General features: G+C 40.3%; 1 protein-coding gene across 1 annotated transcript; it reads right to left on the reverse strand.

Annotated features, from left to right (window-relative positions):
- Nucleotides 1-63: 63 nt before the first annotated feature.
- Nucleotides 64-26,119, reverse strand: rif1 (replication timing regulatory factor 1). The gene is made up of 36 exons (XM_042494252.1): nucleotides 25,934-26,119; nucleotides 25,402-25,450; nucleotides 23,409-23,545; nucleotides 23,252-23,330; nucleotides 22,419-22,515; nucleotides 22,202-22,332; nucleotides 21,986-22,080; nucleotides 21,714-21,903; nucleotides 21,100-21,192; nucleotides 20,361-20,499; nucleotides 20,122-20,273; nucleotides 18,466-18,580; nucleotides 18,183-18,359; nucleotides 17,521-17,631; nucleotides 16,627-16,689; nucleotides 15,833-15,933; nucleotides 14,891-14,977; nucleotides 14,722-14,795; nucleotides 13,671-13,851; nucleotides 12,543-12,650; nucleotides 12,272-12,421; nucleotides 11,399-11,498; nucleotides 11,022-11,311; nucleotides 10,738-10,940; nucleotides 10,168-10,261; nucleotides 9,935-10,066; nucleotides 8,937-9,079; nucleotides 8,746-8,835; nucleotides 8,604-8,658; nucleotides 2,925-6,209; nucleotides 2,716-2,844; nucleotides 2,511-2,597; nucleotides 2,089-2,204; nucleotides 1,826-1,976; nucleotides 1,579-1,705; nucleotides 64-919 (listed from the first exon to the last, which is right to left on the reverse strand). Exons 3-36 carry the CDS (start codon nucleotides 23,522-23,524, stop codon nucleotides 639-641), a joined length of 7,542 nt encoding a protein of 2,513 aa, XP_042350186.1. The 5' UTR covers nucleotides 23,525-23,545; nucleotides 25,402-25,450; nucleotides 25,934-26,119; the 3' UTR covers nucleotides 64-638.
- Nucleotides 26,120-26,642: the final 523 nt, after the last annotated feature.

The raw sequence follows: 26,642 nt of genomic DNA on the forward strand, positions 1-26,642 counted from the left end.
AACGCCTCAGGCCACAGTTATAGCTGGCACAGAGGCAGAAAGTTTCTAATTGAACTTCAAAAATTCATTAAAAGTTCTGCCTTTTATTGAGGAATTTAAAACCACATCAAGTGTAGACTGTCCACTACCATCTATAGTCAGGATTTTAAAAAAATGCAATAAGATGTTAAAAGTAAAGGACAGAAAAGGCTTACAAACTAAAAAATACTACAAAATATACAAGAGCACTGATGAGTGGGATTGTAAACATAAAAACAGGCACATGGGGAAATTTAAACGACATTAGAGAAAGCATATGTACAAAACTGAACAGGAAGTGGAGAGAATTATATTTCTTCTACATCTGTAGTCAAACATCAGTCCTTTATTAGTCGATATAGGAGAGTAGGAAAATACCGTCCATGTCAAGACTACAACTATTAAAATTGTCTTTTCACACAGTTTAGAAAGTGTGACTGTGCTTCCCTTTGAGTGTTTCTTAAAATCATTTTAACTAGCCAACAGCTGAAGCTACAGATGACCAAAAGTGCTGCGAGTATTTATTAAAAACACCTGAAGCAAAGAAAAATGAGCTGAGGTCTTTTAATGTGCATTTTAACACCTGTGTATCCGTCTGATCCATCAGGAGCGTCGTCTCTTCAGGGTTTTCCGTCCGTCTGGCAGAGACGTGTCTGCAGCTCGACGACCACCTGCCTCATCATGCCTCCCAACTGATCGTGCATCTGAAGCAGCTGCTGCGGGGAGCAGTAACCGAGCTCCTGTGGCGTCATCCTACAGCTGAGGGCCTCCAGCTCTGACGGCAGCGCCTCCGGGTGCAGCGCTCCTTCAGCTCTCCGCTCTGCGGCCGGCGTCTGATTCCCGGTGACGTCTTGCTCCGTCCTCCCATCTGCAGGAACGGGCTCGTCCATCAGCGCTGTTGCTGCAAATACAAAGATGACGCTTAATAATAATAATAATATAATAATAATACATTTGTAAAGTGCTTTTCAAGCAAAACCACAATGTGCCGTCAAAAACTAAAAGCAACTATAATGAAATGTATGCATACACCTACATATACACATAAGGACATGCATATATGTATGCATACTTACATATATACATATCTGCCAATGCATACACACGCACAAGATGACTCAATTAGAAGAAATAATAACAATAAGTAAGTGAAATAAAACAGTAAAATAATGTATATCTATCAACTATTAGGAAAAGCATTACTTTTACAAACTTTAAGAAGATAGTTAGCTTAGCATAAAGACTGGAAACAACGGGAAACGGCCGGCAAAATCCTCCAAAAAAAAACAAACAAAAAAACAAATTGGTGGCTTTAAACTTTAACCACCTTTAACCTTTAAACTGTTTCTGCTTGTGTTTTTAGTCTTTATGCTAAGTTAACCGTCTCTAGCTTCATGCAATTACCAATGAGTGACGTATTGATCTTTTCATCTAACACTCTGCAAGTAAGCAAAATACCAGCATTAAGCTGTCACAGCATTGGACATCATTTTTGTCATCTTTTAAAACAAAACAAAACAAAAAAAGCTGCAAGCCTCCTTAAATAGAGTTTTTACACACCTAGAGTCTCTCCTGAGGTCTTATCCTCCTCATCCTGGTTTTGAGGAGCACTGCTGTCCTCCAGTTCGGAGGTCATCATCTCCGTTTCATCAAAACTCTTTAACTCGTCACCACCCCGTCCTTTACGCTACAAGAGAATCGTCGACATGTCAAGTACAAAAAGTGTCATGAAGTTAGACCTTTATATATTTCTGTAAAATGCATGTGATAGTTTGCATCTGTGCAGCCCTCTATCCCTCCAGCATACCTGCTGTTCATAGATTTTTAGTGCCTTTTTGACATTGGAGACCTTTGGCGAGCGAATTGGCAAAGTCTTGATTTCACTGGGAGTCAGAGCGCTGAGGTCACCGACCGTTTTGATGTTTCGGGCTCGAACAAGCTGTCCAAACCCACGAGACCTGTGACGAAAATCAACCGCAGTAACAATTAAATTCATCAAATAAGACAAGACTTTTTAAATCTGACTCATTGTGCAAAGTATTTTTCTTTTCTAAACTCTGCTGTACTCACCACATGTTGGAGGATATCTGAGGCAGCACAGCCTCTACAGGTGTAGAGCAGCCGACCAGGGCGGGGAAGATACAGTCTCTGGGGACAGGACGCGGCTCCTGGCTCATTTCTGAAATCTGAGGGCAAGAAAAAAAAGAGTCACATCTACAATTAGGACTATTATCCTTTTACTGAATCAAAAGCTGCACTATGTTGCTGCCTCCATGTTAAAAAAACTGTGTCGACGCAACTCAAAGGCTCTCAATTCAAAACTACGAACTATGTGTCGCTCTCTCAGGAAAACAGTTTCATTAACTCGAGATATTATTCTTATCTCTGGAAAACGGCCGCTTAGGGCTTCCATAGAAACCAAAGCAGATCCATAAAGAGAGCGATCACTGGAGTTGTGGGCAGAAGGGCTGATTCTTCAGTTGTGTGCGTACCAGGCATTTCTTGGAGCTCTTGTAACCTGGACTGTGCAGATTTCTGGGACTCAGGATCAGTAGACCTTTTGTAGGAGTTGTGACATACTAAAGAAAGGAAAAAAAAGATGTTAGTTAGATCAGTCAGACCATTTTCCAAAGAGAAAGTTTGGTTCATGTTAATCAGAAATAAGGTAATCAAGGTCATCAATGGCCTCAGTCGTACCTTCGGCTGTGGGATACTGCTAACTTTGGATCTTCTGGGGGAGCTGGTTCTGACAGCAGGGCTGCGACGATCAATATCATCTGCTGTTTCCTGATGTTGGATTGGATCAGCAAAGGATACACGTCTGGACTGCAAAGTTCAAAGGAGATAAACACTTTTAGAGGGAACTTGGGTACCCAAAAACAAATTAAAATGAGGTGCTTACTTACTTTGACAAGAGGTGAGGGCGTCTCCTCCTCAAGTGGTCTCTTCAAGCCCTTCTTCAGAATACTGGTTGATGGAGATGCTGAAGGAGACCAGGTACCCTTGGTCCTGCCACTGCTGGGGCTTTGGCCGACATCTGTGGCCATTACTGCCTCCAAGTCCTTCTGCTTTACCGGAGAATCTGCAAAAGCGTCTTTGCTTGTTGGTTCTGATGACACTGAAGCATCAGCCAGAGCAGAATCCAAATTTTGGACAACAGCACTTTCAGTGTTGGCGGTCTGAGTTTCGTCTTCGTTTTGACACTCCGCAACAAGGGTTTTGTCATCTTTATCACTCTCCTTTAGAGATGAAGCGTCATCCTCGGCGATGGCCTCTGTATGCTGGTTTGTCAACTCCCCTTCGTTGGAGGCAGATTGTTCTTCCTCCTTCCTGAGATCATCTTTGACGATTGGACACTCCATGTGGTCTTGTTCAAAGGAGGTACTGTGACCGCCTTCAGCTGCATCCTCTACTGGTTCCACCAGATGTTCTTGGTGATCTGAATCTGAATCGTTTAGTTTTTCTGAAACACTGTCACCAGCCATCTCTTCAGCTTTCTCCTCTGATGACTCTGAAACCTGAAGTTTCTCTGTTGTCTCATCAGGAGGCACCAGTGCGTCCTCAACAGATAAAGACAAGTCAGAGGGCAGCTTTTCCTGAATCTGCTCTGTACTGACTGCATCTGATTCAAGCATTTCAGCAGATGCCATGTCCCCAGTGTCACTTTTCTGACAAGAGGTATTCTCAATGTTTGAGTCTTTTTGTGTTTGCTCCTTGCGAGGCGAGTCAATGAGCGACTCGTTCATCTTCAAGTTGTCAGTTTTATCTACAACAGCATCAGCTTCTACCTCCATTGGTGATTCTTCATTGCTTTGCGCCTCAGTTTTGCCTGAAACCTGGAGCGATTCAGAATCCTGCAAATCCTGAGTTTCCTGTGAATCCTCTAAATCTTTTTCTATGCTTTGAGAATCTATCTTTTGAGAAGAGTCAGAATCATCCTTTGCTATATTTTTATTAATTTTGCCTTCTTTAGAGTCAACTGTGAGAGGACTTGGAAGAGACGCTCGAGGTTTCCTCCCTCTCTTTTTGGGCACAGAGGGGCTTTCTTTGGCCTCCGAGGATTCAGACTCTGAGGACTCTAAACTGGCCCCTAACACTTGAGAAGATCTTCGTCTCGAGTATCTGCCTCTACCTTGAGAGGACTCTGTTGTTCCTGCAGTATCTAATGATTGAGAACTCTCTGGGGTTTGGCTTTGACTTGACTTTGACAAATCTTCTTGTGCCTTGCTCCTTCTGGTCCTACCTCCAACTTTAGCCTCCTCCTGACTATCAGTTGTCAAGGCTGCCTGCGAATTAGACCTGGTCTTTCCTAATGAATCCTTATTTGTACTTTTATCTTCAGACTCTGCTGTTTCAGATAATGCCTTGCTTCTTCTGGATCTACGCCGAGACTGTCCATCAGAAGACGAGGGTGTGATCACTTGAGAGTCCTCTTGACTAAGGTTGTCATCTGTGTCTACACTTGTCTTGAGTTTGTTTTTTACCTCTGATTCATTCAACAACTTTTTTGTCATGCTGGATCTATCTTGGGACTCGTTCATTGGAGGGGAAGCAGCTATCGGAGAATGTTTTTTTTCCTTGTCGGTCATTTCTAAAAACTCAACCTCTTGGGATTGGTCACCTTTTTGAGGAGAAGAGACAATATGAGAAACTTCCTTAACCTTATCAGCATCTTTTTCAGCCTGATCTACAATATCAAACTCCTGGGATTTGCTGTCCGTCTGATGGGAAGGAGTGATCACCTGAGAATCTTCCTTCAGTTTATCAGCGTCTTTGTCAGCCTGTTTTACAATCTCAGACTCTTGGGATTTGCTACCTGTTTGAGGGGAAAGAGTGATCATTTGAGAATCTTCATTCGGTTTATCAGCATCTTTGCTGGCCTGTTTTACAATCTCAAACTCTTGGGACTTGCCACCAGTTTGAGAGGAGGAAGCAATCACCTGAGAATCTTTCTTTGGCTTATCATCCTTATCGGCCTCATATGTGGTAGTTTGGCTGGACTCCATCTTTTCAGGCGAAACCTTTTTCTTCATTCCAGCCTCCTCCAATGATGCTCTGCTCTGCCGTCTCTGCCTACCCTGTGACTGGCTTTCGTGATCAGACTGAGTACCTGACTGTGATTCAGTTTGGCTGGACTCGTTCTCTCTGGTGCTTCTCCTTCTGGGTTCAGGTTTCTCGAGAAAGTCTTGTGAATTGCTGTACAGTCTGATCTTCTTGTGCGCCCCACCCCGAGAGTTGGTTTGGCTCGACTCGCTCCGAGCCCTCGTTCGTACTCTGCTGTTCTCCTCCTCAGCAGCCAGCTTACTTCTCGTGTTTGGTCTGGTTTGTGATGAGTTTAAAGAATCACTTTTAGGTTCCCCTCCAGATCGTCTCCTTTTCAACACTTTATATTTGTCTTCCCGTTCATCTGCGTCCTCTCCAGGCAGCAGATGCTTGACTCGCGGGCGTCCAGGCCGCCTGCGTTCACCTGAAGAAGTCTGGGTACCAGAGGATTGAGAATCATCCAGACTCTGCTCAAATTCCTCTTCCTCGCTTGAAGGTTTAATTTCCTCTAATGAGGACATTGTTGGACTTTCCTTGGCCTCTAATTCAGTCTGTGTGTCCGGGATAATGTCCTCGTCCTCTGTTGGGTCACTGGGAAGTCTCTCAGTCAGCCTTACTGGCTCACTTTTTATCCCAGAGTCTTTTGGTCTTACAGGAGACTCAATGGCATTTTGCACAGGACAGTGTGAGTCTCTTTTTCGTGTCTGAGAGGACTGTGAATCCTGAGAATTCGGATGAGTGGATGTCCGGGAAGCCCGGGAAGATGACCTCTTGTTGGTTTTAGAGCGTTCTTGACTACTGGAGGTCTTTACGAGGGGACCTGTGAACGTGGACGCACTGCTGGGGCTGGCAGGCTTTCTGTCAGCATACTTCTCCAGGGTGATAAAGGACTGACGGCGACTGTTGGGTTTCTGGGGAGTCCCTGACACCAAATCTGAGGAGCCAGAGATGTTAGGACTCGGGCCTTCTTTAGACTGCATTTCTGAGTCTCCTGCTCTGTCATCATCCTCCATAGAAACATCTGCTGACTCAGTGATCATCTCTTCCTGCTTGTTATTTTCTGGCAGGTTCTCGACTGCTTCTGGACTGGCATAGTCTTGAGTCTCTTTTGTTGGAACTTCTGAGTCTCCGTCTTTTTCCAAGTTTTTCTGGGGAACACGAGAGAAACCAAATGCAAGTTACTACATCTGTCTGCAAATATATAAAAAAAGTTGTCATAAAGCATCTGTTTTTGCCCTGATCTAACTATGAACGTGCATGCATTTTCAACTCCTTGAAAACATGCGAAGTTTAAACTAATTTCAGTTCTGTGTGTGAAAGAGTACACCATAAATATAACGTATTGGCGCTTCATTGACTATGTTTACATGGAAACTTATATTTCATTTATTTGTGTACAACTATACTCTAAATTGGAATATGGGTCATGTAAACAGCATTTTCAGATTACAATGTGGAATATGCCTGTATTATTTGGTTTTTAGGAGCATCGTTTGGACATGTGTAAAGCACAATTAGGAATCTAAGAATCCGCGGTTTGCGACACACAGCCTATTATCAATTTACATTCAGCCCTTTGAACCGTCATTCATGCATCATACACAAACAAAAGTTTGCAAGGTGTAAAAATGCATGCACAAAAAACCCCACACATTTCTAATATTTTAAAGGCATGGAAGAGAAGGAGAAAAGTAACATATGATGGATCTCTGAATCTGTTTTGTGTGGACTGTGGAGTATTATTACATGAACTGGATCACATGGGGTTGTTAACAGTTTGGCACTGATTTATGTGGATTCAAATTTAATCCATGTATTGTGTCTTGTAATCAGGGCTGCATTTATTTTCTGTATTTTATTTTCTTTGTTGCTGGGGGGGATATATATCTCAAAGCGCTGGTTGTGGGAGGTTCTATCTTGCTTTGCCTGATGATATTTTTGTATTGTGCTGTTGTATGATGGGGAGTTACATGCAATATCTTTTTAAGAAGTAAGCTGGAGTGAAGGAGGGAGGCTGTGTTCACACGGTCAAACAAGTCCACCACCAGGGGAAAACTTTGAAAAAATCCTGGCATAAGCGACTCCAGCTGTTCCACTGTTTCATATTTTGACATGATAATTGACATGTTAGGGCACGTTAATCGGAGTATGTGCAGCTGCATGTGAACGGGTATTAGTGGATAATTCAGCTGCCTGTCACACCAGTGTGTGGTGTTGCGTGCTGTACAGTACATTCATTGAGTTTAAAAAAGAGAGGAGCGTGTATATTTATGATGGTATGACAGTGTAAAACATCACTGTCATACCATCATAAATACACAGGGTAGCATTTCTTCATACCCTGGTGTACCGTAATAACACCTAATGTAAGTAAGTCAGTAGGAGTATTGGCTTTACTGCAAAAAGTGCAAAAAAATGTAATATTTTGTTCATGTAAACATAGTCACTGTTTTTTTTTCAGGATTATTTTACACTAAACCCCCACAAAGCGTCATTGTTGATCATTTATTGTTTTTTCATGAACTGTAAGAGCAAATGTGAGCAACTGCAACTGATTACAAAAGTTGAGTAACATGACTAACACCCCCCATCTGTGTCTCATGGGGACGTATCCTGCCCAGCTGTAAGGAGACTTTGGTGCAGACCCAAAACGTACTGGAAAGATTACACATCTGGGCTGGGACTGCTCAGGATCCCCCAGGAAGATTAGCAAGAAAAGAATCTGAGACCATGCTTTGCCTGCTGCCACCCCCACCAGGGCCCGACTAACTGCTGGAAATTAATAGATGATCTGATTTCTGTTTTGTTTTTTTGTTTTTTTTTAAATATTTTGCCAATTTTGGGGGGCAATTTTCCTGGATTGAAGTGTCACACTCAAAGTTATTGTTTTTGTAATTGTGTTGAAGTATTATCATTTTGTGTTTTATATTGCTTGCTTTGGAAATGTATATTTGGATTTTTGCTCGATGTCTGTCTGTTACTTATGTTGTTGCCTGTCTTGGTCAGTAAACTAATTAGTCAGTATGATATTTTTTTAATGATTATAAGTTAATTTCTTTTTTTAGCAAATAGTAAAATTTAATGACAGTGCTTAGTTTAACGACCTTTACCACAACAGGGAATGCCAAATCCCTGGTTTGGAAGAGCATCTTTTTTTTAAAAAAAAAAAAACTTTTTCAAGAAGCAAGTGCATAAACCGTAACATTGCACAGCATTACATGACTGGTCCATTAATGCAAATAAATAAATAAATAAAAATACAGAAAAAATAATAAAGAAAAGAAAACGAGATTTTAAAACTCAAGGCTTTTTTTCTGGTTAAATAAAGGTAAAATATATCAAATAAAAATACTGTGTCACTAAAACTCCAAAACACATGGTTTTTGTAAGCTAGAAAGTGCTCCAAGTAACAATGTACGAGGGGATTTGTTTTATTCGTTCTCTCATTGTCCGAATGAAAAACAGGACAAACACAGCTCACACTGGAGTGCCCTGGCAGTGCTGATTTGTGTGTGTGATGGGGAATATGTGTGTTTCATTACCTCACCAGGAGCTTCGGTGGTAACCTTGTCAGCTTGTTCAGTTGCCAAATTGTCCCTGTGGAGAAAAAAAAGCATTTTTATTATGTGAATGTTGTGTTTTTATGGGAGAGCAGGGATTTGTCTTGACTGTGGTAGAACTTACAGAGAGTCCTCTTGGCTCTGTGTGTACTGGGTGAAAACTGTAGTATCCAGAGAAGCATCAAGGTTGTTGTACATGGCAGGAATGTCAACTCTGTGTGCGAAAAAAACATTAGCTGACTGACAACATGGACTCTTTAAAATGGGTTTTATAAGCACCACTGATGGACAAACAGACAAAAGAATTAATCTGACCTTTTTGTCCTTTTCACCTCCTTCTGGTGCTCCGTCAGGACACGCTCCTTCGTCTCAGGAGGAATGAAGACAAAGTCGATAGAGGCCTCTTCCTCCAGAACTCCTCTACGAGGAGGTTTCGGAGAACCAAAGTCCAGCTTTGTCTGTTGAAGGGAAGACGACAGAAACCAGTTGTACATGAGAAGCAATTAAAAACACCCCAAAAAAAACTCAGTCTGAGGAAAAATGGAGTAGCTGTTCTTGCATAATCACAATACGTTTTCTTTTACTGCAGAACGGGAGATTTTCCATCTTACTTAAACATTATATAAAAAAGCTTTAACATCTTTTGAAGCAATAAAAAAAATATATATATATTGTTCGCGGTGATAAAACAGCTGGCAAAGCACCTGGAAAAGAAAATCACTGTGCTCCTTAAACAAATGTATGTTTTTCCACAACAGAAATACGTCATTATTTCCCCAAAATGAGGCCTATGTGTGGTGGTAGCTGATGAGGGAGAAGGCGAGAGGGGGCATATCAGAAAGATATGATAGGTCTCCTCTCTGATTTCTGAGGTTTTTGCAGGTCTTTGAACACAGCACAGGAGGAATTCTGGGTTTTATTTTTTTCCTCAGCAGCAGTTTGTTGAGTTCGGGTCACAGTATGGAGAATAAAACTGTTCGATCGACACACTTAAGACTTCTTTTTTATTAGTCTGCTGTTGTTTTTATTGGGTTGCTGGTTGACCATTTTTTTTTGTCTATTTGTTTTTATTAATATTTTGTTGTATTTTTCTGTAAAATGTGACTTTAGGATGGTTTGATGGTTTGTTTGTTTGTTTTTTTCTTCTTTTTTGTTTTTTTTGTTGTTTTTATTTTTGGGGGCGGGGGGATCTTTAAGTAAATATTTAATTGTGTGCAAACTAAACTACACTTAAGTGAACTTAACAACCATTTTCTATATGTTTATTAGCATTGATACATCCCAAATAAAACCTGTTCTGGTTTTTAACTTACAGAAACTGGCTTGGAGGTCTTTGTGGAGCTCCTGTCCTTCAGCTCTGCAGCTTTTCCCAGCAGTGAGTCCCTCTTCCCCGCAGAGGACACCGGCATGCCGCTGAGCTTCGTCTCTAGCTGGGAACTCTCGCCCTGAAGACGCAACAAAATCAGACGTAAATAACAAAAATGAGACCAGAGAGAGCGGCGAATGTGGCTCCGATCACGACACTAAAAAGGTAAAAGTAACTCACGGAGTACTGTCCACTGAGCTCGTCAGCAACGCTGACGACCTCGAAGCCAGGGAGAATGATCGGGGTCTTCTGCTTCACGTGGCTCAATATCGGTCTGTGGAAATGAAATGGCAACAATGAGAATGCTGTGATTTCCTCTGTTGTTTGGTCATCAAACGAAATACTTCTTTTACTACTTAATTTCTTTCAAAAACCTTGGGAAGAAGGCAATGTGCAATTTAAAAACAACCTAAAAAACAAAAACAAAACAAACAAGGAAATTACCTGAATAGAAAGCTTCAAAATAACAATTTAATATCATTTTAAATATGCAATACTGATAAATAAACATAAATTTCATTTCTTCTTTTGTTTTTAAACAATATATTTTCTAATTATACTTAATTTTGCAATTTGAGGGACATTTTTTGCCATGTTGTCATTGCCTTTTCCCCGTGTTTTCAAAAGACATCAAACCAATCTGCTTTGATTCAAAGGTTCAAATACTTGTGAAAGACGCCTGAAAGCTGCACCAGAAAAGTGATGTCTCTCCAGATTTCAAAGGGTTTGAACACGACTGAAGCTCTTTACCTGATCTCTTCGGGGTAAGTGAGGCTGACTGCGTTGGCGAAGGTGGCGTTCCAGAAGTGGGTGACTGATGTGCGGAGCTGCTTGCTCTTGTGAGGAAACACCACACAGAGGAGCGGCGAGAGCAGAGCCAGCAGCTCGCTGTCGTACGCCAGAGTGGAGCGAGTCTGCAGGCAGCCGAGGACGTCGCCGAGAAGCTTCTCCAACTGAAAAAAAACATACAATTATCACTTAAAATCCTTAAAAATACTTAAAAAAACTGCATTCTCATTGGACAAACAACATACCTTTCCCAGAAGCTGTGAGGAGAATTTGGGCGGCTCGCTGGCTGCGTGTTTGTAGAAGAGGGTGAGAGGCTGAATCAGAGACGTCAGAGCTTCCTTGACGGTGTTGGCGAGAGCGAAGTTGGCGAAGAGAGCGGACAGGATGGAGAGCAGAGACAGTCCTGTGGCTTCAGAGGACGCCTCCGCAGCCTCCAGATAAACCTGGAGACACTGCAGCAGCAGGGACTGGAAGGTGGACAGATTCCCAAGAACCTTGTTCCTCTTTTTCATCCAGTTTACCGGCGTGTGAGGAGCTGGAAGAGACCGGAGTGAAAAAAGATTAAAAACTGCATTTAATCAAAGTGTGAAGACTGAAATGAGGTAAACTGAAGTTTTCTTACATTTCAGCTTCTGCTGAAACTGAGGAGTGTATGGCGAGAAGTCCACACACTCGACCATGACCTGGAGGATACTGGCCACAGCGTTTAATGTTGAGGGAACCTGTAAAATCAGACAGAATTAAAATGTTAAAGCAGGTTCTCAAAACAAATTAAAATAAAAACTTTTACTATTTTTAAAAGCAATTATCATGTTTTATTCAGATATATTTTAAAGACCCCACATTCTCTGAAACTCACCGATATAAATACTTCTTATTGGTTATTTTTCATTACTTTGTAATTAGTTTTTTTATGTTATTTAAAAAAAATTCAGAACAGGATTTGAATTGAATATTAAAATTTAACTTAGAGACTGCTGGTTATTTATGATGGAAGGGGTTATGCAAAAAGGGAGATGCATTTCAAATATTTTTTTAAGCACTGGGGAGGGACCTGTCTTCTTATTTTTGGCTTTAGGGGAGGAGAAAACAACAAATCACAGCCAGAAACTGTAAAAACAGAAATTATTGTTGGTTTTCCACATTACTGACAGTTCTTGAACACATCTTGTTTATTTTACTGCTGATTTAAAATAAAAAATGAGATTCAGGTTTTTTTCCTCTTTGAAAATGTTTGTGATTTTTTTATTTTTTGTATTTTTTTTTCGTTCTAAATTTTTGGTGATTTTTTTTCCTTTTTTTTGTTTTCTTTAAATCTACGCAGCTATACCTTAAATTCTTTCTTTATTCTTAAAATCATAAAGTGTTTATTTTTTAGATTAGCAGAGTAATTCATATTTTATACTTTATATATATAAATATTTGAGTTTTTAGATGTTAACATCCTCGTGGTTATCGTTGCTTTACCCCGTCAGTTTTCTTCTCCTCCACTCACCATTAGAGCATCGTTCTCGATAGCAGCCGTCATCTTTGCACAGAGCTCCTCGCAGCAGATGTTCTCCTCAGCTGTGACCACCAGCGCAGAGCAGCGGGCGAACACTTTGTACAGCTTCGACCACGAGGACAGCATCGACTTCTGGGCCGCCTGAACAAAATACAGAATCAGACCAATGAGTCAAAGAGGAAAAAGGTGTTTCGTGTCCTTAAAGGGCGATCGGCGGTTGAAAGTTTGATGCCGTGTGGTTAAAATGAAAAGGTGAAGCGACCTGCTGTAGCGGGGAGCCGTGCAGCAGGTGAGTGATGGGGAACAACAGGGCAGAGTGCACGGCGCTGAAGTTGTGCTCCAGAGCATCACCTTGGTTGACTTCATTAGTCTGTAAGAAAAGAGTGATTGAAAATGTTAAATTCACTTAGTGCTCTGCTGGCATGCTCACTGACCGCAGCTGTCGGAGGAAACATCACTCTGCAGCTGCACAAAATCAGAAGCTGCTTCCTGCAGTTTTATTCTGTCTGCACCACAAAGGGCTGGTGAAATGTAATGTTTTTGCCAAATTCAGTTTATTATTGATGAAACTTCTTTTTGATCATGACATGCATATTTCAGTTACAGATTACAGTATATATTTACTGTAAATAATTATAACGGATGAAAATAAACTTAAGTGTTAAATAAAGTGGGGAAAACAGCGATCCACCCAATAAATTTCCATGACTTTTCAATGACTTTCAGGCAAATTTCAAAAACTATACATTCTCCAAAAATGACCGTCAATACTTCTCATCAGTTCCTTTCCATTTTTTTCTTCAGAAAATTTGGCAACTTTTAAAGATAAAATAATATAAAATATTTATTTTTTCAAAGTATGTAAGGTTTGGAGGGAATGTTTTTTTCTCCTTTTAAAAAAAAAAAATTCTCAATTTTATTTATTCAAAAAAAGAAAACTGGTGAGGGGTACCTCAGAAAAAAAGTATTTATTTTTCCTTTAAAATCACCAAATATTAATTCACTGACAAGAAATCAGGTGAAAAGCAAGATTTAGGTAAACTGAGGGAAAAAGGCCTTTTTTGCCCCTCAGCAGCTCCTCTCACTGTGCTTTTTGACTGTGTTGATACCAAAAATGTAAACTTGTTCTAATATTTTGTTAATGCTTTTTTTGGGTATTTTATTCTCTGTATTTCCTCCAAAAATATTTTGCCAAATTTTCCATGCAAGGCTGCCCTTATCACCACAAAATTCTCTTTTATAACTCGGACATCAGTTGTTGCTCACGGTTCATTTCGCACTTAAAAAAATGCGCTGATCGCTCAAACCAAACTTGATGATTGGCCTGAGTAAGACTAAAATGAAAATTAAATCTTCGAATATTCAACAACTCTCCCACATCTCCGCCCACCTGTGTGATGGTGTCTGTGAGCGGGCTGACCATCGCGCTCCACATCCTCCACAGCTGCTCTTTGTTCTGCACGGACGCAGCGCTGCGTCTGATGGCGCCCAGCACCGCCTCCCCAAACGCCAGAGGGGACGTGGGGCCCGACAGACCGCAGCTCACCAGCGTCTGAAGACACTGAAAAAACCTGCAGACAGAAAGACATCGATGACGCTGTTTTAGGATTTAAGGTAATATGGAGATTATGAAACACGTTCATGAATTCATATAATTCAGACGCATAAAAAACTGTTTTATACAAAGATGCATTAAGCTGGTTATTATTTCTCATGAGTAAAAAAACACATATTGGTGGATTTAAGGAATTCTTGACCATCTGTATATCAGTTACTAATCTTCTGTTAACTAATTATGAAATTGTATTTTTGTACTTAGAGCCCCATCTGTGCTGATTATTCTTTGTGCTCTTAATGTTCTTATTAATTTTGGTAATGTCATAAAAGGCGTGGGGGAGGGGCTACATGGGTCTCTGATATTTTATTTTTATTCTATAATTTTTTAAATTTGGGAAACATTTTGTGCTTAAGATTGAAAAGTGCTATATTAATAAAGATTGTTATAATATTATTTGGTGACTGAAATATTCCTTAAACTCAAATTTAACCTGCAGTTTACAGTTTTACAACCAGATGGCGCAAAACAATAATCAATGACAACAAAACTGCAGAGGTTAGGTTATGTTTTAGTACTGTGTATTAAAAATCACTAAATCTAAAAACACAATAATCCTACATCCAAAAGTGTTCATTCACTGTACATTTGTCATCTTAATTTATTTTATCTTTTGTTACTGTTGTTTTTTAACTCTGAAGGCAACCTTTAGTGTTTTGAAATGTGCCTACAAATAAAATTATAAGTATTTAATTATAAGTATTATCATTATTATTATCAAGTCTTTCTTGCTTTGTCCTGGAGAGACTAAACCAAACTCCAGCTGTGAGAACAGATTCAGCCGCCATCTTACGCCAATAAATGACAATAATAAGCATGAGAGCACCTCTCGTCCTCGATGTAGGCTGGCAGCACGCTGCTGTTGTAGAGGAGGAGAATGAGGAACAGAGCCGGCGTTCCCTGAGAAATTAAACACAAAGTTTCCTCTTTACGATCGTTTCTCCTTTAATACTGAATGTGAATTTGTGCTCGACAGTGATGGAAGAAACACTCACGTTCAGCACATCCATCTTGCCCACTTGATAGGAGGCGGAGCCAAGAACTCTTTGGGGAATCCCTTTCACTGTGGCCTCAAACAGAATCTGAGGGGAGACATTTAACAGTTGAAGGGAGCAGAAATATTTGGCTTTTAGCCATTTCAACTTCGAAATAACGGCAAAATAACCAAAAAATATAAAGATAATCAAATCAGTAGGTTTAAAGCTGCCAGAAAAGAAACTAAAACTGTTAACTATGAGAAGTTTTCACCAAAAACGGACCGTCCAAAACTGTTCAAACAAAATAAAATTGTGCTTAAAAAAAGTTTTTTTTTTGTTTAGTAAAACATTGTTTTTTGGTCTCTGGAGGTCTAGTGTGCAGGATTTAGGGGGATATATTGGCGACATGGAATAAAATATAATAATAATATAACATATCCATAAGGGGAGATGGTCTTCATTTATGGAAATCTCCATGTTTCTACAGAAGCCCTGAATGGACAAAACAAACACTGGCTCCAGTTACGGCCACTTAAGTCAGAAAAACACAGATTTTTTACTGCTTTATTTCACTGTTTTTACACTTTCAAATCACTTAGTCCATGTTTATTTTGAGGAGTCGTCCGTGGATAATTCAGCTTAGAAAACATTCAAACCAGCACAAACTCCAGCTGGTTAAAATCTGCAATCCTCACAGTTAATAAATCAATAAATCTCCCTAAATCTTACACACTGCTCCTTTAAATAGAAGCTTAAAAAAAACCAAAATTACCTCTGAGAGGCAGGTTTTCAAAAGGCTTCAGGTTTTCAAAAGGCTATTTCATTTTTATTATTTAATACTGCCTTTGAGTGATGTGTTTAAAAGACCTTTGATAAAGTGTGCATGATTTTTGGAGACTCACTTTTGTGCGTGGACCTGCAAAATGAGGCAGACTTAAAGGTTTTTGATCTCTATCTTACCAGGACTTTGTCTGCAGGCAAAGCTTCTGAGGTGACGATGCTCTGCAGAGCCTGGAGCATCAGTGTGAGCACTTCCCCTCCCTGCCGGTCCTTCTTACTGCCTGCTCACACACACGCGCACGCACGCACACACACATGCACACACACACAGACGAAATTAAACTCATCAAGAAGCAGAATATCAAATGCAAATAAAAACATCTTTTCTTGAGAGATGAAAATGTGAGTTTATAGAAGCGAGTCATCATCGGGGACGAGCCCCTCAGTGTTTCACTCTCTTCACAGCGTTCAGACCACGAGGATCTGACCGCTCCGACTTAAACTGATGTGACAGTGAGAGTGGGCCGGGCAGGAGACGAGGACGAGGTCTCAGCGGTCCTCACTCACATGACAGAGCCCAGACCCAATCAGAGTTCTCTATGTGGAGCTACGAGGTGAGAACCACAACTGTAAGATCCCCACGCAGCTGAGCAGCAGCCACAACAGCTCACACACTTCTTTATTTACACAATCGCTCAAAACAGCAGGAATATCACTGTTTAAATGTTACCGGTCACTTTCATTTTAAGTGTAATCAATGATCGACTTTTATTGTGGTGATAAAAATGCCAAAAGCAAAACCAATAAGCAAAACAAATAAAAGTGCTGCAAATGTCTTTAAAATCTGATGGATTTTTACTCGTATCACAGTTCAGTCTTAACACTGTTTCTCCTTCCTGTGAGCTTACAGTGAGTCATTTGCATTTCTCTCCATAACACATGACGTCACGGCGACTGAAGATACAAGTACTCACCAGACTCTATAGTTAAGTTGACAAAGCGGACGAGACTCGTCCAAATGACGGCCAGAAGAGAATCTGCCAGAGGAGGAAAAGAGACTTTGTTACTCTGCATGCACTCAGGACGGCAGGTTTTGGGTTAAAGATTTAAAGACAGGAAACATGAGAGCACGTGTTTCAGCAACGTGATTTATACGCAGCCGATCAGCTATCAGCTGTAAACATACGTGGTTTGGAAAGTGGCTACGAGTCATGACCTTTCCTTTACATTCATCACCCTGCAGAGCTGCCACAGACATACTTTCCGTGTTATTAGGTACCTCTAATAACACGGCCCCACCAGCGAAGCCCCCTGCGATGTCAAACCGCAGGCTGGATTTTGTGCTGAACTCCCACTAAGAAATGAAGTTGCTGCAGAGAGCCAACAACAACAATCGTTTGATTCTCCTGCATCAGCTCACTGACTCCCAACGCTCGTCCCCTTAAAGATGTTTTTTCATTTATTTATTTAGTGTCGTCAAGAAACTCTTAGACCAAGTCAAAGAATATAAGTTGTCAAGAAAAGCTGTTTCCATATTTGGGAAGTCTGAGCATTTACACAAGCACGACCTCCCGCAGTTTCTACGGAGCTCTTGGCAATAACAGTGGCTTAATTCAACTCAGGCAACGCTGACTGACATTCTGCCAAACGCTGAGAGGAGGAGGTGGAGAAGGTAAAACTACACAAAACTGCTTTAATCGTACCAAGAGTGTAGTACTATAGCTTTCTGTAATCAACAGTAAAAAAACTGTCATGAACGCACCCAATAAAAAATAATAAAAATAATGAATTAAAAAAAAGGAAACAACTGAAAAAAGAGTCAGCACGAAATTTCAATCAACTCAGTCCGGTAAAACGGTCACGTTTACCTGGAGCGTCTTTGCCGATGTTGATGAATCCGTCTCTGACACCGGACGTGAGCGCGGCGCCGTGTTTAGTGAAGGAGGAAGCGCCGCAGAGCAGCGGGTGCTTCAGGGGCTCTGCAAAGAGACGAGCATCTGGAGTAAGCATCATGACCGTCTTTCCTTTCGTGGTTTTCTCTTTGTTCATTTTTTGTTTTGTTTTAATTACTTTCTGGGGTGTGACAAAAAAAACAACTGTACTTTGTATTTTATATATCTAAAATACTGGTTCCCAATTATTTATTTTTTTAAATGGTTAATACGGAAAAACTGTAATTAAACTGCATTTTTTTTTTTAAATGTATAGACAAAACATTATGCACACTGCTGATTTTATTTTATTCAGTCTGACACTCTGTGTTTTAACATCATTATTTCCCCCAATGAATGCAAAGTTTGTTTCACAGCTCTATCAAACACATTGTGTGCATTTTCCTCTTCATACATTTAAAATATTTTAAATTGTCTACACCCATGTTTGCCTGCTGGCCGTCGTCTTCCTCATGTTTCTTTGTGCATTGCTGTTTCTTGTTATGTCACTAACACCAGCTGCTGATAAACGGATTAGCGTGAAAGTGCAAATGTATAAGCAGCTGTTTCACGTGTAAAAATGTGGCTCTGACTCTCACCGAGACTCAGGATGAGTTTGTTCTTTGCTGCTGTGGCGATGACCTCTGGCCCCAGAAAATAGTGGAGCAGCATCTCCAGGCCGAGCAGCTGGATGGAGGGGAAGGCGGAGGGGACGTGCGTGCTGGAGTTCAGGCTCATCCTCATCGAACTGTTGGGACTGTTGAAGCCTGGATTTCCTGTCAGAGAAGGACACACAATGTCTCCATCAATGTCCTCTCTCACTGTGATGCAGCTGCAGTATTTGCGTGAAACAGGTCCCAGGAGGTAGATTTATAAACGTACCAGTCTTGGGCGTGCTGGGTGTAACAGCTCCATTTTGACCGCCAGCTCTTGAGGGGGTGCTCGGGACTGATGAGGAGTCTGGACCGATGGTGGACTGTAGCAGAGGAACAGAAACCTGCAGAGAAACAAATACTGTTCACTCACACCACAAAGTTTCAGTCTGCAGGACATCACAGTGAAAAACTCATGAGGTAAAACCTCAGATTAGGGCTTGGCAATATGTTATTAAAATAATATTACAATATGTTTAGGCTATGTCACAATACACAATATATTATCTATATATCTATATATCTATATATATATAAAACAATAACTACTGCCAGTAGTACTGTTAGAATAAAGTTTGATATAAAGTACTGTTATAATACAATCCACTGAAGCAGAACACACGTTGCTTTTATTTTGAAGGACCTAGGTGGTCTCAGGTCGAAAGTGTTGATATTTTTGTTGTCATCATAAGCATCCTGGTGTGTGCTGAAACGTTACCCTGCACTGGCTGGCACCCAGGAGGCACACCTGCGCAGAGGGTTTTTTAAGGTTTTTTTAAGTTTGATGTTAACATTAGCAGAAAGTTAAACTATTAACACTGTGTAGAAACAAAAGGATTTATTCACTGTGAGTGGCAAAAAATTAATTAACAGCTCTCCAGTTCATATGTTAACAGTATTTGCAAGGCGCAATGGCGCTCTGCGGTTGCAAAATGTGACTAAATAGTCACAGTCAGGAGCTCTGCAAAAGCCCTGCTTTTTGTGAGTGTGTCTAAAACAGAGAGCTGCAGGAGAGAGTGAGAGAACCAAAATGGCCAAGCGGTTCTCATGCTGGTGAACAAAAAAAAATAAGAAATATTGCCACAAGGTTGTGTGCCTCTGCACACCGGTCAAGTTTCTCTTACGGTTTACATCCATGTCTGTGAAAAACACAAACGCTTCACACACATCTGCCCTCCAGCAGCACAGATCAATCAGCAGTTTCAAGATGAGTGTCACCAACACAACATCTGACTAAATGTCTCCCCTTCTGTTCCTGAAATATGTCATCAAGTAACGGCCAGAAAAGTGCTTTTGCAGGACATGATGATGTCACTGCTGACCTTTGACCTCTTGGCTATAAAATGTCAGAACTTCATTATTACATCCTATTAGGCATTAGTGTGAAATCTGAGTGTATGAATTATTGAGTTATGGACAAAAACATATTTTATGAGGTCACTGTGACCTTGACCTTTAAACACTGAATTATAATCATCCCACTGATGAGTCCAAGTTGACGTTTGTGTCAAACTTTTAGAAATTCCTTCAAGGTGTTCTTGAGATATAACTTTCACAACAATGAGACAAACGCAAGGTCACCGTGGCCTTGACCTTTGACCACCAAAATCTCATCAGTTCCTCCTTGAGTGCCAATGAGTGTTTGTGCTAAATTTAAAGAAATTCCCTCGAAGCATTCTTGAGACGTCACATTCAAAACAATGGACAGACGGGCATCCAGAGGACATAATGTCTCCATCTATTGCCAGTGTGGAGGCACAAAAACACGCGACAATTTCTACTGTATCGCCCACCTCTACCTACAGATAACAAACATGATGTGGGATCTGAGTCGTGTTTTCGGTGGTGCAGACCGGCTGCGGCAGGTGAAAGAGGCGTGTCTAACCTGATCAAAGTTGGGTGACAGGTTGGGCCCGAGCTGGACCACCAGGTACCACCAGACCTCCACCTTGGTGAGCAGCAGCGCCTCCGTCCTGACGTTGATGGAGGTGAGCGGCTGCATCAGGAGCTTCATGCGTTTGGCACTGCTAAGGATGTCTGCAGGAGTCACAGGTGAGATATTAAGAAATCATACCATGGAGGCTTTACACGGCTAAATCCAAGAGCTCAGAGCCGGGGGCTCACCGGGATTGAGGGCAAAGTTTTCGATGAGGCTCTTCCAGGCGATGAAGGCGATCTTCTTGATGGTGGGAGAGGAGCTGCGGAAACCGAGCTCCTCCAGATGCAGCAAAGAGTTGATGAAAGGACCTCCTCTGTGTAGTAGCTGTGCAGGAAAAAATACATTTTAAATCTTTCTTTAAAAGTAACATCCACCTGAGAACTGACCGACTTTTACTCCATCTAAAAATACACATCTGTGGTCTTTTTATAAGTAAACTCCTCCACATGGGGCAAAAAGTAAAAATTCACCCTCAAATAGGGACAAATGAGACAAATACCTGATGAGCAGATTGACAGAAAATTTATCTCCAACTATTTTATTCATATCACGTGGTCTGGAGCACAAACATACAACAGATGAACCAATTTATTATTTTTGTTAGAGCAGAAATCCTGAGAATTATCTGCCTCCAGCCTTTAAATTATTAACTATGATGGCAGATAATTAATCAAATAAATAAAGAGACATGAAGAGGTCATATTACTCTGGGAAACTGGGACGGACATTTTCTTGATTTTTCTTTATTTTTTAAACACAAGTGCCTCACAAAACAAAACTACCTCCAGGTACAGATAAAGTCACTTACCTACCTCCCTCCCAAAACTTCACTTTTCTTTATGCACGTTACTCATTTGCTCTTCGGTCATCCATTCATCAACTAATATTTCAGAGATAACGCATGCAGAGATGTTTGCGCTTTACCTTCCCAAGAAGTTTGACGAATAAAGGCCACAGCTTCAGGACGTTGGTCTCATTCTTGGACATGAAAAGCTTCTGGAGCTCTGGGATCAGTTTCTGTGAAGAAAAGACAAACGTTGTATTATGTTAAAAGTTTGGTAGTATTTAATTATAAAAAAAAAAGCTGCAGTAAAGTAACTTGCAAATTATCACAGATACTCTTGAGGACCCTCAAGAATTTTTTTCATTTTTAAATAAAATTTTTCAAATCTGCCAGTGAAGAAACAAAAGGGTATTTTTATTATTTTAGCGAGCAAAAGAACAAGAAAGTAATGACAGATTTATGTATTTCAACAAATGAAAAACAGAAGAGAACATTTTCCATTCAAACCATTTTAAGACGTGTGCGTGAACGCATCGTGAAGTCCCTGTTAGAGTGGGAGTCAAAATCTGTAATAAACTATAATAAAGAGTTTTAACTCAAGGCTCTAAATGCTAAATATTTTTGATACTACATTTTTAATATTTTCGAGGTATTGTATCCCAGGTAAAAAAGAAATCCAGTATTATGACATCACTAGAACAAACAGCAACAAAAAACACACGAAATGCTGTTAGTGCCACACGCAGAAACTCACAGAGGACATCATGGGTTCGATGATAGCCGCCACCTCCATCTGTTTTTCCAGGAGGAGAGGCATGCCCATCTCCAGGGCCGCTGCGGCCCGAAGACGCACCTTAGAGGCGGAGTGGACCACCAGCGGGATGATGAGCTTCGCCCAGCGCAGCGCTCCTTCACCCATCTGGGCGGGAACCTGCTCCAGCAACCTGCGAGCACCGAGAGCCATCAGACCCAGCTCACGGTCATCACAATACAGACATGTTTAAAACAAAAAAACTGCTCCGTTACCTGATGACAACGTTCAAGGCCTCGTGCTCCATCACCACTGACTGGATGTCCTCTCTGCTCCACACGCTCTCCAGTGTTCCCAGTATGGACGACACCTGAGTGAAGCAACGATCAATACACCTGCAGCAGAGCGCCACCCTTCGCCCCTGAAATAACCCCCCCCCCCGCTCGTTTTCACTCATATTCCTCTGGATTTAAGCCTCCGCCGTCGCTCACCTTTTTGCCGACCACGTCCGGAGGAAAGCTCTGTTTGGAGATGACCCATAATGCTCTGGTGCACGTGTTCTTATCTGTCGACTTCACCACGAGGGAGCAAAGTGCTGAGAGTATCTCTGCTGCAAACGTTTCTGGAAAACAAACAAAAAAAGAGATTTAATGCGATTCCCAAAGAATTAAATCTCGTCTGAAGCATAAAAAACGTAAATGAACTCACCGGACACTCCAGAGACGACGTGAGAATGGTAAACACAAAACCCCAGAGCTTGTAAGGCGGCTTGGCTCAGCTCTGCATTCGGACTGGAGATGTGAGCCTGGAAATAACACGAGACGAGAGCAGAATAATGTATCAAAGATACCGAGAGCTTTCAAACCTTTGAAATCTGAGCGCGTTGGTTGGATTTCTTGCAGAAACTCGGGGAGAAGGCAACGAGCAAAAAACATGCCCCGAAAAAAAGTGTTAAAAAAAGTAAAAAAGAAAATAACGTGAAAGCAAGCCATAAAAAAGAAGCAAAAAACAGCATATACAAACAGGAAAATAACCTAGCAACATAATTTTTAAAAATAAAATTATTAGAATTAAATATAGCTTCTGGATATTTTTACAATTACAAAAACAATACCTGAATACCAAAAAAGAAGAAAACAAAAACAAACAAGTAAATTCATTTTCAAAAAAAAAGTGCTGAACATATAGATTTTTTTTCCTCCAACATTACTTTAAATGTAAAATTATTACAATTAAATATAGCTTTCTGGATATTTTCCCCATTACAAGAATATTAGCTGGAAAAAAGTTAACATCAAGTTAAAATAAAGTAAGAAAATAATAGAAAACAATTCAAACAATTTAAAATATTAAATTATTAGAATTAAATTCAGTTTTCTTGACATTTTTTCCCCATTTTTGGATACTTTTCAAATAAAGCTCCCCTCGTTTTGCATCTGAATGCAGCACAAGAAAACTGATGTCAATCCGGGTTTCATAGTTTCTGTTAATATGGGAGATTAAAATGCTTTATTTGTTTTGATGATGTGCAAAAGACTCACCAGGATGGCTTTACCCAAACGAGAAAAGTGCTTTTCAACTGCAGGAAGAAACTGTCGGCCTTCCTCTCCACTGAGGCGACTGGAGGGGAGAAGAAAATCATTATTCTCGTATTCCAGCTGGAACTCGGACGCTCAAAGAGAAGCACTGGTAACGTACTTTGCGATGGTGAGGTAGGCGTCTGTCTGCTCGGGCTGTCCAGCGGCGCTGTCCTCCAGAGACTCGAGTAGAGGAAGAAAGCTGGAGCCGCTCGGAGGCTCCGCCGTCGCCATCATTATTACTCACCTCCTCGAGGCCTTAAAAACAGAGAGAAGGACGGATCTGACCGAGTGACAAACGAGGCTTCAAGTTGACTAAAAATGAAAATCGCTTAAAACTGAAACTGTTTGTTTTCATGAGGTGAACATGTTCGTACTTCTAAAATCTTATTTCCAAACAATGTTAAAATTATATGACGACAGCAGAAAAAAGATGTCGTGGGATAACATCGATGAATTCTCAAAATATCATCAAATCAAAGAAATACATAAAGGGAGACAGTAACTGATATTTAGAGCCAGAAAACAAAACTTGCACAAATCACACAGAAATCTAATTAGGAAAAATCAATTAGACTAAAATGTTAAGAAAAGACCACAAACCTCCAAAAATCCTTCACCAGAGTCTAATTTGATGTTTGTCAACAGTAACAGGACTGCAGTAGCACAGATTGCAAAGAGTGCTGGAATCAATATTATGGAATGATTATTTTGATTAAAGTCCATCTTTGCAGGGACAGACCATAATTAAATTCTCTTCATAAATAAGTTAAATTTGTTATTGCACCAAAGTAAACTAGCAGCTAATTTGCACACATTCTAGTGATAATAATAACCCTTTAATAATAACTGTTTTGCACGCTTTTCTTTCTTAATTTTTAGGATAATTTTGTCTGTGTTCATGCATATGGCAAAAATTTTGGCAAGATTGTGTATTTTTGGTTAATCTTTGAATGTCCAGCTCAGCTCCCACAATAACTCTAAAATACACAGTGGAGACAAAATTATTACATTCATACTGTTATGTCCAAAAAAGGCTCCACTGATTCTCATTCAAAGTGCAATTTTTGATCCCACAGCCATCAAAGCGGAAAAACATGACTTGCAAATTTGACTATTTTCCACCTGATGATGTCATTTTTTGCCATATTTGGCATATGGAGAAAATACATGCTTTTTCTATTAGTTGCACTGTCACAATCAATGTTGCAGCAAATCACTGACATATCCCAGACTGTGATTTAAAAAATCTACTTCGGTGTATTGAAAATAATTCAGTTTGTGGGGTTTTTCATCTAAAAACATAGTGGCATCATGACAAAAACCTGGCATTTAGAGGGTTAAATAAAAAAAGACTAATAATAATAAACATTATTTTTATAGCACCTTTCATACAACAAATGCAGCCCAGTGTGCTTTACACCAAGAAATTACATGCACCAAGTGCTTCACATGAAAAGACCTAGAAGACATATAGACAAAATAAATCCTGCATGTAAAAATAAGAGAAGATCAGAATAGAGTACGTAGAATGCATCTTCACATGGATAAAAACTACCTGATATACCAGTAAAAGTAAGATAAAAATTATTATAAAAATAGCACGCACAGAATGCACAACATACGATTGAAAATAAAACCCACTGAGATAATATCAATAAAAAATAAAGCTAAAACTTAATGAATATTTCCTACTTGTGATTAGGACTAATGTTGGTTTAAAAAAATATACTAAAGGAAAGCAGGAAATTATTTTAATGCATTACATCTTTAAAGCTTGACTTTGAAAAGCACATTTTGTTCAGAGCGATAGGAGTGTGTGTAATATTAAAGCTCTGAACATTATAATAATAATAATAATAATAATAATAGTAGTAACATAATAGATTAAACAAAGAAATATATATATACAAACAATGTTTGATGCATTCCCAATATCATCACTTATATATTTGTAAATGATAAACGGTTTGGCCAGTATTTGCTAATTTTGCAAACTCATACCAGTCAGTGTTTTGCATGAGGTCTTCTGAGACATCATGACATCCTGAGCAGGGACACAGGGACACAGAGACACACAGACAGACACAGACACACGCATGCTCAAAACTCACCTCAGTGAGATTTATATCGAGCTGCGTTCACCCTCCACTGTATCCAGAGCTGTAAACAAGAGACACATGGGGACAAAAGGTTAGGACTGTTCAAATGTGTGTGGACACATGTTTAGTGGACGCTACCAGATAGAGGCCAGCAGTCCCAGTTAGCAGACAGACACCCAGAGGAACCAAATCTGGTCTGTCAGCTGCTGTAAATAACACTTAACGAGCACCACATATTAATTTCTGGTGCGTAAATACTCGAGGACACAGTCGCAGGACGCATCTTTGTTAGGAGACATTAGCGAGCAGCCTGCTAATGATAACTAGCTTTAACGAGTTAGCTAGCAGGCTGCGTGCTCGTGTCCGCAGCTGGAGGAGCTTCGTGCGGGGAAAAAGTGCGCTAACTCCGGGGAGACACCGCCTCACGTCCCCGCTCACCTGTCCCGCTTTATTTAGACTCACCGCCACGGACATAAACAAAGCTAGCGGACAAAAAATTACACTTTAGAGACAAAACACACACACACACACACTGACGGCTCACCTCGGAGTTCAGGACGAAACGCAGGAAACAGGAACGACACACACACACCATCAAAACCAGTAAAACCACCGCCGTCCAACTCACTGTGTGCCGTTTATAACTATGTTCTCCAGAGGTTTATGATGAAATATTTTAGCTTCCTTCTTCTCTAGCGCTGTTGTTGCCCCGCGAAATTGCTGGCGCCAAACTGGCACGCCGACGTACAAAATTTCCTTTGACCTGACTACGTCACATCCTGTCCCGCCCCTTTTACCTAATAAGGAAAACAGCCAGCTGACAAGGTTAATACAACAGAAATATTAGAACAACAGCAGCAACAGGCATAATAAAAACAATTATAATAAAAATAACAATATTAATAAAATACATTTTAAAAAATTATAATAACGGACTGTGCTAGTTTGTTAGAGATGGGGGTGTTTTTCATTTTTATATCATGATCCTCCCTGCAGCTCCAACTGTTTTTGGCTGTGATAAACTGTGAAATTGTGGAGATTTTTTAAAAAGAAAATATCCCTTTAAACCTCACTTGTGGTTTTGCTGGTGCTATATATTATAAATAAACACAAAATATAACTTTTTAGAGTTTAATCTCCCTCCCATAATAAACACACTCTCTCTCTACTACACTCTATCAGCATAGTAATGATAATAACAATTATAACAATGATAATCAATATTATTATTATAATACAAGGCAATTGAGTGC

This window comes from Plectropomus leopardus, chromosome 10 (genome assembly GCF_008729295.1).
Source record: "Plectropomus leopardus isolate mb chromosome 10, YSFRI_Pleo_2.0, whole genome shotgun sequence".
Taxonomy (NCBI): domain Eukaryota; kingdom Metazoa; phylum Chordata; class Actinopteri; order Perciformes; family Serranidae; genus Plectropomus; species Plectropomus leopardus.

Excerpts from the sequence above, each read along its gene's own strand:
- rif1 (XM_042494252.1), bottom strand. The coding sequence starts at position 23,524 with ATGATGGCGACGGCGGAGCCTCCGAGCGGCTCCAGCTTTCTTCCTCTA. Across the intron at positions 8,659-8,745 it reads CAGAGCCAAGAGGACTCTCT|GGACAATTTGGCAACTGAAC; the intron begins GTAAGTTCTACC and ends TTTTCTCCACAG. Across the intron at positions 2,598-2,715 it reads GCAGTATCCCACAGCCGAAG|TATGTCACAACTCCTACAAA; the intron begins GTACGACTGAGG and ends TCCTTTCTTTAG.